General features: G+C 46.6%; 1 protein-coding gene across 1 annotated transcript; it reads left to right on the forward strand.

The window, feature by feature from the left end:
• Positions 1-5,944: 5,944 nt before the first annotated feature.
• On the forward strand, positions 5,945-9,642 carry LOC107499440 (small integral membrane protein 10-like protein 2A). The gene is made up of 2 exons (XM_036227168.1): positions 5,945-6,699; positions 7,667-9,642. The coding sequence occupies exon 1, from the start codon at positions 6,103-6,105 to the stop codon at positions 6,337-6,339; it is 237 nt and encodes a 78-aa protein (XP_036083061.1). The 5' UTR covers positions 5,945-6,102; the 3' UTR covers positions 6,340-6,699; positions 7,667-9,642.
• Positions 9,643-11,551: the final 1,909 nt, after the last annotated feature.

Genomic DNA, 11,551 nt, shown 5'->3' on the forward strand with positions numbered 1-11,551 from the left:
GTCTTCTCTCCAGGGAGCTCTGGCCAGCCAAGCGCTCTAGACCCTATAGTGAAGTGAGACTGGAAGTATTTGTCTATCTATAATGGCCTCTTCTGAAACCCAGGCCCTGAAACCTCACTCTGCACCTTGCCAAACCTCCCTTTTCATGGATATCTTCCCAGCTTCTTAGTTCTCTTGGGCCATTGGTTGCCAGAGTCCCTCACTCTTGTATCCTCCTCTGGACCATCCTCACCACTACCTGTTGACTCCCTCAGATACATCACTCAGATACATCAGCCTGCTCTCTTTGGGACCATTTTATGCCTCATCAGTCACCAAATTTTTAAAAATCCCTCCCTCTCCAGCTCAGATACAATCACATCTTCTATTTTTACCAATATCATTAAAGCTGCTGCAGGTTGGACCTATCATCACCTGGTTTTGAGAAGGCTCGAAAATAGCTTCAGACTCCTGAGTGTAGGGCAGTGCACATGACTTCAACCGGCCCTGGACATTGGGCAGCTTAATATCCAGGGCATCTAGTGGCTGCTCAGCTATTTATCAGGTTAAGAAATTTCCCTTCTACTCTCTGTTTTTTTGGGTGATCTATCATGAAAGAATGTTAGTTTACATCAAATGCTTTTTCTAATGAGATGATCATGTGATTTTGGCTTTTATCCTATTAATATGTTGTGCAACATTGATTGATTTTAATTTTTAACCAACCTCATTTTCCTGGAATAAATTTCACATGGTCATTGTTGTGGGCTGAATTGTGTCCCCATAAAATTCATATGCTGAAGTCCTAACCCCCAGTGCCTCAGAATGTGACTGTATTTGGAGATAGGGTCTGTAAAAAGGCAATTAAGTTAAAATGATGTCATTAGGATGGGCTTTGATCCAATATCACTAGTATCCTTATGTGGGAAAATTTTGACACAGATTACAGATAGAGGGAAGACTGTATGAAGACACAGGGAGAAAACGACCATCTACAAGCTGAGAGAGGCCTCAGAAAAAAAAATCAACCTTGCTGACATCTTGATCTTGGATGTCTAGCCTCCAAAATTGTGAGAAAATAAATTTCTGTTGTTTAAGCCACCCCATTTGTGATACTTTGTTTAAGCCATCCCATTTGTGATACTTTGTTATGGCAGTCCTAGACAACTAATACAATCATTGCATACAATCCTTTTACATGTTTTATCAGTTTGAGGATTTTTGCTTCTGTATTCATAAAGGGACACTAGCCTGAGGTTATTTTTTTTTCTTCTGATGTTTCTGTCCAGTTTTTGTATGAGGGTAATACTACTTTCATAGAATGAGCTTCTGTTTTATGGAAGAGTTATAGAAGGATTGGTATTCATTCTTTTTAAAAATTATATGCTAGAAGTCTTGCATGATTATTTGCTAACAATAGTAAGTAGTTTTTTAATTTTAATTTTTTATTAAATTTATTGAGGCGACATTGGTTAATAAAATCATATAGATTTCAAGTGTACTATTCAATAATACCTTCACTATGGAAAACAGTATGGGGGTTCCTCAAAATTTAAGAATAGATTTACCATATAACCCAGCATTCCCTCTTCTGGGTGTCTACCCAAAATATTTGAAAACATTTAATCTGTAAAGATCTATGGACCCCGATGTTCATTGCAGTATTATTCACGGTGGCCAAGACATAGAAACAATGAAAATATCTTTCAATAGATGATTGGATAAAGAAGATGTACATATATACAATGAAATATTACTCAACCATAAGAAAAGATAAAACACTGTCATTTGCAACAGCATGGATGGATCTTGAGATAATAATGTTAAGCGAAATAAGTCAGACAAAAAAAAGGTATTCATTCTTGTTTAAGTGATTTGTAGAATTTACCAGTGAATCAATCTAGACTTGGGCTTGTATGCATGTGTGCGTGTGTGTGTGTGTGCGCGCGTGCATGCAAAGCACTTTACTTACTAATTCATTCTCTTGTTATAGGTCTATTCATATTTTCTATTTTTTTACAAGGGTTTGTGTTTTATTTTTAATTTTTATAGGCGCTTTATTGAGATGTAATTCACATTCCATAGTAATCACCTATTTAACGTAGGCAATTGAGTATCTATTTTTTTCTTCAATTAGTTTTGATAGTTTTTGTCTTTCTGGAAAGTATTTTATGTAGGTCATTTAATTTTGGGCACACAGTTGTTCATATCATTCTCTTACACTCCTTTTTAAAAATAAAGATGTCTTCTCTTTCATTTCTGATTTTAGTAATATAAGTCTTTTTTTTTTCTTTGTCAGTCTACCTATAAAGGTTTATCAATTTTCTTGATCATTGCAAAGAAGCAACTTTTGGTTTCATTGATTTTCTCCATTGTTTTTCTACTCTCTATTTCATTTATTTCTGCTCTAATCTTTATAATTTCCTTTCTTCGGGTTATTTTGGGTTTAGGTCACTCTTCTTTTTCTAGTTTCTTAAGGTGGAAGTTTAGTTATTGATTTGAAATATTTCTCTGTCCTTGCTCTGCAATTTCTGAATTGATTCTCACCTAATACTCTTTAGTTGCTCTTATTATAAGACCGAAGACTCCAGTGGGCCCTGGAGTTGGCAGCTTTCATCTTGGGTCCCTTTACACTGGATCAGCTCAGAGACACCATCACTCTGAAAGTCTCCTATGAACACACATTGCCTTGAATTGTTTATTAATTCCTCATTTGACATCTCTTTATTCCAGACACTGAGTCTCATTTCTCCATATTTCTTAGCACAAGGTGTTAGCCCCAGTGCCTGGGACTCTGGTGAAAGCCTTCATCAATTTTTATTGACTGATTGACCGACAAACTAACTGATGGACCCTTTACACTATATGGTAACTGCCTAGTCCCTTGACCATATCCGCCTTAGAAATTCAGTGAAGGCAAAACCTTGTCTGCCTTGCTCCCTGGATTAGTCAAATTAAAGAGAAAACACTGCAGGTATTTTGAAAAGGAAAAGATCTAATGCTGAAATTAGAAACTGACTAATCTGTTTAAGGTCAAGGGCTATGGGTAACAACAAGGAATCAGAAGAGTGTAGGAATCTGTGCCAAAGCCAGAACTTCCCTGATATCCCAGAGCTGGAGATTGACAGGGGAATGCGAAGTCCAAGAAAGCTATAGGAACCCCCACCGCTTAAGCCTGCACTGTCCTGCCATCACCTTGCCAGAGAAAAATTGCATCCCTCTGGCTTCCATATCTTGCAACAGTGCCTCTCAGAATAGAGTCTGACTGGACCCTTGCCTGCAAGGGATTTTGGGCATGAGAATGGGGCCAAATGAAAACAAAACTCAGAAGTAATTACTTGTTGCTTAGGTGAAGTGTGTGTGTGTGTGTGTGTGTACACACGTGTGTATATGTACATGCACATATGTGTGTGTGTTCTTGTAGGCATGTAAAATTTTGGAATGGCCAATACATATTATGGAACCTGGTGGTAATTAATCATGGAAATTTTTCTTAATCACTACTACCATTTATCGAGTGCTTACATAATTACTACAACCAGTTACTCTGCCAAATACTTTATATTTATTCATTCATTTAATCAATTGTTGAATGTTGACTAAAATACTCTTCTGAGCACTTGGAATAAATCAGTTAACGAAGAGACAAAATATTTTATCCCTGTAGAACTAACATTCTCATGGGTTGAGGAAAGGGTAGTGTTAGAAACAATAAATGAGTAAAATGTATGGTATGCTGGAAAGTAATAAGTGCTATGGAAAAATATAGCATGGTAGGAAGTTCTAGAGTGCTGGGGATGGGTGGCAGGTTGTATTTTAGAATAAGGTAGTCAGAATAAGCTTCAATAGGAAAATAATAGTTGAGAAAGGACTTGAAGGAGGTTAGAGATTTAGGGAAGTAGATATTTGGAATAAGAACTTTTCAGAATGAAACTTCGACATCATACCCTTTAAGATCAAGATAAAGACAAGAAAGTTCCTGAGACTAAAAGTCTTAACTAGGCTTTGTAATGCAACAACAACCAATATATGGGTAGGAAAAGAAGATAGAAAACTGTCATTCTTTACAGATGATAGGATTTTTCTACTTAGAAAGCACAAAGAATCAGATATTAATCATTAGAATTAATAAGAGAGTTAAGCAAGGATGCTAGATATAAAATCAATGTAAAAATCAATTTTATTTCTACCAAGCAGTCCAGCAGAAAAGTGGGCAAGAGATTTGAAAGAAGCAGTTCTTATAGGAGAAAATCAAATTGCCAATAGACATTGAAAACATACTCAGTTTCAACAGTAAGTGGATAAATGTAGTTTAAATCCACAGTGACATGCCAATTTACATTTCTCAGACTGGCAAAAATTTTAATCAGTTATATCAAGAATAGGAGAAGACGTGGTCATATAACTTTTATCTGCTGATGAAAGTCATATGATTGCTGCTGACACTTTGGAAAACAAATTAGAATTAGCTGGTAAGTAATCAAGATGCACACACATTTTGACTCAGGATTCCACTCCTGACTGTATACCATAGGGAAACCCTTGCCCATGTACATGAGCAGACAAATATATACATGTTCGCGACAGCACTTTTTGTACTAACAAAGCACTAGAAATAGACCATATATCTATTTAGTTTCTTACTTCCAACTACAGCATACTATTTCATTGTGTGTATTCACCTATCTTACTGACCTGCATTTTTTCACACAAAAAAATTTGTGTGTAAATATATATGTATTTATGTATATATACATATATATGTATGTATGTATGTGTGTGTATATATGTATATATACATACATATATATGTGTGTGTGTGTGTATATATATAAGTGTGTATATATATAACACCTCTAAAAAGAGCTTAGGCAAGGAACTCATCAACAGTCCCTAGGCAGAATCGACTTTAATGCTTTTGTGACTGCTGTTCCCTCAGCCTAAACAGCTCTTCTTTTAAATTCCCACGGCTATTTCTTTCCCATAATCTGTCAAATTTCAGCTCAGATGTAACCTCCTTAGAGTTGTTTTCCCTGACCAAATTCTATGAGAGTTTTCCTCTACTGTGTAACATTCTATCACATACTCCTGCTGTATTTTCTTGATGTCCCTGGTTATCAGCTGCAAAATCTTATTTATTGATTTATTTACAAATGTATTGTATGTCTCCCCCCAACTTAAATATTAGTATCTTGTGGGCGAGGATTTTATTATTGTTCTCTGCTGTGCTTCCAGTACCTAGAACAAAGGCTGGTAGATAATCGGTGTTCAATAAATACTTGAAAATGAATTAAATGAGAGAAGAGTAATTTCCTGGGCAATTCCAGGCAACCAATGGAGAGGATTTGGTTTCAAGGTGAGTTAGACCAAATCAGAATATTTCACTCCCCCACTTGTTTAACAGTATTCTTCCTTACTCCTGATAGTGTTATACAGCTGGCTCAAACTAAGACTTGAGATCCAGTCATAGCTAGGCCTCTTCCTGGTTTTGTGACCTGCCCACAGGGCTCAGGGTATGACAACAACTTGTAGGTGAAATCATCCAATAACTCGGAGTTTATGTAATATTGGTTAATCCTCTGTTGTAGATGAATCGCAGTCTGTAATAAAATGATGTTCCCAAAGCTACAAAAGCTCTGCAAAAGACAATGGGGTATGGTGTGAACGGGCGGGGCCTTCAGATGGGCCTTCCGTACAAAATCAGCATAGCCATCCAGACGCACCAGCCCTCCACTTCCCTCCAGGGCAGCAAGGCCTTCCAATGAGCTCAGGCCTTCCATCTTTGCTCTTAGGAGCCCAGGCTTGCTGGCGGGGTGGTGCCATGGGCAGGGCTATGCCAGAGGTGCGGATGCCGCAGGCGGGGCTATATCTGCTACTGCAGATCTGTGGCTCTCGGCAAAAGGCGTGGATACGGCAGGGGCGGAGCTGCGCGAGCGAGGGGGTGGGAGGAGGAGGGACAGTGGCTGCTGCGGGGGCGGCTGACCGAGTCCAACCAGCTTGGATACTGAGGCGGGACAGGGTCGGACGAGAGCGCCCGGGGCCGGCTGGAGCTCCAGGCCTCGCGTCCACCTGCCAGCCCGCTTGCGCTCCTGCGGGTCGGCGGGGCCTGCGCCTGCTGGGCCCATGGCTGCGTCGGCGGCTGTGTCGGCAGCGGCGGCGGCGGCGGCCCTGTCTGGCCTGGCGGTGCGGCTGTCGCGCTCGGCTGCGACCCGCGGCTCCTACCACGCCTTCTGCAAGGGGCTCACGCGCACACTGCTCACCTTCTTCGACCTGGCCTGGCGGCTGCGCATGAATTTCCCCTACTTCTACGTCGTGGCCTCGGTGATGCTCAACGTCCGCCTGCAGGTGCGGATCGAGTGAGCGCCCGTGGCCACAGCGGCGAGTCCGGAGGGTCCCGCGCCCGCACGCCTGCGCGAGTAGGGGCGCGGGTATGGAGGACGGCGGGGTCGCCGGGACGCTGCAGGGGGGAGGAGGCGGGGCGCCCTGGGCCCCTGCACCCTAGACCTCCGCGGGAGGACGCCGGCCACCGATCCCCGGACCCAGCCGTGACCCGCCCACACGCGCGGATTGCACACGAACTCACAAAACGGGCCCTTTCCCTCGGGCTCGAGGAAATTATCTGAGTGTGGCCGACCTGTTGCCTCACCTTGGCGGAAGGGGGAAACCAGAAAGAAGAAATTGTGCTGCAAGGACTTGCTCTGACTGGGCCTGACCGAAAAGGTAGGCGGCCAAAGGTTGGACCTGTGGGCTGGAGGGGGGCGGTTGCCGTGACATCTAGACGTCCAGACCCCTTGGGGGTTCAGGGGAAATATGGAACGAACCCGAGGAAGCCAGTCTGGTGAGCTGCAGAGCCGAGCAGAGGCAGGCACAGCCTCCGCAGTCTCTCTGAGTCCCTTGTCACGATTCCAAGATGGGGGTGAGGGGCAGCGGTGGCTTGTGCACCGTCCATATCAGAGGTTCAGCCCATCGCCAATGGAGACCTGGGCGTCCCGCCTGCCCGCGACCCAGTCCCCGCCTCTCTTTCCCCAGAGGCCTCGAAGGAGTCACCTGAACCAGAAGAAATGGGGGGGATGGGCTGGGGTGGCCCCCAGGGAGGCCCTAGAAGAGAAAAGATGCTGCCAGCCTTCTCCACCCCTTGGTTGGAAGCCAGAATGGATGGTTGTGTTCTTGGCCAAACCACAGGTCTGTCTTCTTCTCAGCTCTCAGGCCCCTGGGCTCTCTGCAGCTCCCTGCACCCCGTCTTCCCAGCCAGGGGCGGGGGTGGGGGGGTGGGGGGCACCGCGGAGAGGTAGACTCCCGTCTGCCTGCCCCTGCTGCCCCTTTTGCTCTCTCTCCTCTCTGAGGGCATCCTCCCAAGCTCTGCATGGGAGGCAGGGGAGAGGAGGAAAGGCACCTTCGTCCCTATGCCCACCCCCACAGTCTTGCTCTTACTCCATCTCCGCCATGCCCCCTCCAGCCCTCCCAGATGCCACAGAATGCCATTCTTCAGTACTGATGGCCTCCAGCAGCCCCCTGTGGACCCAGAGAATCTGGAAAATGGCGATTTCCTTGAGCAGAAGGCAACTCTTGGGCTTGGGTGGAGAGAGCAGATGCAGTAAGGGCTTGTAGAGTAGGTGCTACTTGGGGAACTGGGAACTCTTTGGGTGGGGAGGCAACTCTCAAGTCTCCATTTCTTTTTTTCTTCCAGGGACTGGTGTTTGCACGTCATGACTCTCTCCTTCTCTGGCTTCAAGAGTCAGATTTGTGCCCACAGGCACCCCTGGCCCAGGTGCTTCCCGGGAGCAGCTGAGTGAAGGGCCTGACCAAGGAGGAGATGAGTGGTCTTCCAGGCAGCCACCCCAAGGGCTGGGGTAACCCAGTGATCCAGTGTTGGCATGTGGAAGGATGGGGACCGTGTCACCTGGGCACTGAGATCTCCTAGCAATACCATGAGGGACTTTTATTCTCTTTACCTAATGACTTGGGAAATTGGCTATTGGGAGGGGGGTTGCATTTGCCCTAGTCATACAGATAAAGAGTGGTGGAGCTAAATCTGCCCCTAGGCCTACAGTCCCCCATCCCAGCCCCTGTCTGCTCCTGGGGGAGGGGAGCACAAGGCTCCCAGGGGACCTAGGGAAAGAGAGGACCTGGGTAGGGAATGTGGGGAACTAGCTTTCCTTGGAATGGTAGCAGAGGTCAAAAGACCAGGTGGACAATCTGAACTGAGATGAGTCCCAGAAGCCCCTGGGGAGCTGAGGTCTACACCCACAGATCTGGGTCTGCCCACCCCCACCCCAAGCTTGACCAAGGGTTCCTCAGCAATTAGACACAAGCTTCTCAGTTTAGGTGTGGATGAGGACCTACTGGGAACATGATGTAACCATGAAGGTGAAGGGATAAACCTGGGGTAGGATGGGGCTGGGAACCATGCATGACCTCTGTCTCTGGGCCTGACTACATTCCCAGAATCACATGGGAGACACTCCTCTAGGATGAGCTTGGATTAGTCCTGGAGGACTGGCCTGTGCTGCTGACGGCTGGCATACCAGGATGGCCAGGAGCAGTTCAGAAGGGGAGTCAAGAGAGACCCTGGCCCTCACCACCTGCCCCTGGTCCCATCAGCTCTGACACTGGTTACTCTCAGCCCAGGCACTCAGAGTTCCTGAGGCTGAAAACCACAGCAGCCTGGTTGGCCCCAGCAACAGAGTGACCCAGTCTCACACCATCTGCCCTCCTCAGCTGCCCAGCTGGAACCCAGGTCCTGGGTGAAGATCACCTGCTTCACCCAGGGAACCGAGACTGGACCAAAGCCACCATGTACCCCCTGCAGTTTCCCAGAGAGAGAACTGGATGGCTTCCTTCCTTGTGCCAAATTTCCCAGGAGTCCACAGTCCTGGTGGCAACTCCTCCACTCCAACCCTATCTATCCAGGACTACTACTGGGAGTCTGCCAGCCTGCCGACTCCATCCATATTTCTCTGGAGACAGCCTCAGAGAAAGGAGAGCGACATGGGCTTCTTGAGTGGTGAGGAAGATGAGGGTCTTTTGGGGGCCGATACACTGATGTACTCCTTTCGAGCCCAGGTCTTACCGTCTGGGCAACTGGAACCCAGCTCCAGCCTCTTCCTGGGTCAGGCAGGGAGGAGGAAGACCTGAGAATGGCATGAGGAAGGCTCCTCATGGATTCTGTGCCCTGTCCCTCAGGGAGAAATGTGCATAGGAGCCTCAGGGTCCTCTGGCCTCACAGATGGAGAAGCTCCACCCCATGCCGAGGGGCACAGGAAGTGGCTCTGGGTGGAGCTGCTGTGGCTGTCTCTGCTCAAAGGGAATGGGCCTTAGACTGTGTTCCTGCCAGGGCTTTTCTCATCATTTCGGCCTTGAGTAGTGAGCTGCTTTTCTTTTCTCAACTCCCTTCACACCCCACTGGACCCTAGCTGCTTGATGGGTTCGCAATGCACTTTATTTATTTGCAGTCTGTCTTCCAGGCAGTGGAATTTGTACAGAATCTGAGACACCAACCCATATAAGATGACTTTCACTTCTCTGTGTGTGTGATCTCTGTATTGGTCAGCACAATCTGGTCAGAGAAACGTTCTTGTTTCTGCTATTGTCAAATCTTGCTGTCTCTCTAAGTGGAAAAAAAAGTCCTTGAGTTCAAAAAAATAAAACTGGAGGCCTCCTGTTTGTGGTGTGCAATGTCCTTGGGGTGAGATGGCGTATTGGTGAGATAACCTCTCTGATGGCCAGGAGCTGGGGGATGGGTGCACCCTCAGAGGGCTTTAAGTGGGTAGGGAGAGTTCAGGAGATGCTCGAGGCCTTTCTTGGCCTGGACCACTGCCCCCATGAAGAGAAGGCAGCAGCAAGAGGCCTAAGGTGGCAACTGCCCAATTCACAACCTTTGTCTGAATAACCTAATACCTATCTTGTCTTCATAATAGAGCTTGGTGTTAGAAAGTGCTTAATTCATTTGAACCATGAGGATGAGCTGGGGAAGTGAGGTGAAACAGACTGCAGATTCTGTGTTGTTGGAGGGCCCTGGGCAACAGCAGGTGGCAAGGTCTACATCGCCTCCTGCTGGCCAGGTGAGTGCAGAGTTTTGAAGAAGAGAAACCACTGGGATGAAAGCTTCCCTTCCCTCCACTTTAAATCCCAACTCTACTATTGGAGCTTCACTTCATGGAACCTCCCCAGAGAAGACAGGCCAGGGGCACTGAAGCTGCTTTGCGGGTGAGGGTGGCAGTTGGGTAGGGGGCTAGGGGAGAGGGGGCTCCGTCGTTACCCAGATAGAGCAAGGCAGGCCCACAGGCCTCAGGAGAGAGGTGCCCTGAGGAGACAAGGTGTGGTCACACTGAGGAACAGCCACGATAAGGGCACTGGGTGCACTCCTCACCTGTCACCAAGAGCTCTCCATGGATCAGAGCACCCTGACAAGATGGACCCTTCCAACATCTGCCAGCACAGGAGGAATGGACCCCAGTCCCTGCCAATGTCCTGAGCTTCCCTCTTCTTTGTTCAGATGGTCCTATTCAATCTCTGATAGTTCCACACCCACTCCAGGGATCATGTAATCTGGCACAACCAAGATCGAGAGGATCAAAACAGAGCCCTAAGGCACTCTGATGAGGGAGGACCACCCTTCCTAGCCAGGGAGAAAGATAGGCAAGCACACCCCGCTCTGGTTAAGACCTGCATCCTGAGCCCAGCTCTTCCACCCATGACTGTGTGGCTCCAGGCCGGCCACGGGCACTCCTGCACTTCCAGTAAGGAGCCATCAGGGTGGTTGTGGACAATCAAGATGATGTCTAGTCAACATTTGTCCTCAGATGTCACCTGGAGCAACCTTGTCACTCTGAGAAGAGGAAACCAAGTGAAGGGAACTGACGTATAATGAGAGCTTTTGGAGATCCAGGCACTGTGCTGGATGGTTTGCTGCAGTCATCTCATTATAATCCCCACAGTCATCTGTTGAAAGACATCATTGAGAGGACATGACCACCAGTTGTCCTTGAGCTGGAGCTGGGCAATCAGAGGCTCCTTACTCCAACCTGTCTTTGGAGTGCATGTTCTGGCCACCATTCCCATAGGCAAAGCCCTTTCAAGGACAAAAACCTTGAAAGAAGAAGGTGTTGAGCTCATCTGGACGGTACAGTGTCCAAACCCAGTTAAGGCCTCTCTGCATATTTAAGATTCTTACATACATAGGCCTTGCTGGTAAAGTGTACAGCTGAAACTTATTGGATTTCATTAATCAATGTCACCATAAAAAATAAATAAATGGAAAAAAAGAAAAAAAGAGATTCTTACAGCTGTCCAAGACAAGCCTTGTATGTAAGCTCCCTTGCTTATTAACCTGCCCCCACCAATCTGGAGTGGCCTGCCTCTGCATTCAGTCTCTCCTTGCCCTCCCTGTGCACTGCTGTTGTTATATGCATAAAGGTTGGCTGTATATTTTCCTCATAGATATTTCTAATCCGTATAAACAACCCCTCCTTGGCGTGTTTAATGCGTGAGTCTTTAATGTCTTTAAATGACATTAAAATGTCATTCTTCAGCCGTTTTGCCAACTTTTTCTGATCCTTCAGGTTGGAGAATA

The sequence above is a fragment of the Rousettus aegyptiacus genome, unplaced genomic scaffold (assembly GCF_014176215.1).
Source record: "Rousettus aegyptiacus isolate mRouAeg1 unplaced genomic scaffold, mRouAeg1.p scaffold_m13_p_9, whole genome shotgun sequence".
Lineage (NCBI taxonomy): Eukaryota > Metazoa > Chordata > Mammalia > Chiroptera > Pteropodidae > Rousettus > Rousettus aegyptiacus.

Excerpts from the sequence above, each read along its gene's own strand:
- LOC107499440 (XM_036227168.1), top strand. The coding sequence starts at position 6,103 with ATGGCTGCGTCGGCGGCTGTGTCGGCAGCGGCGGCGGCGGCGGCCCTG.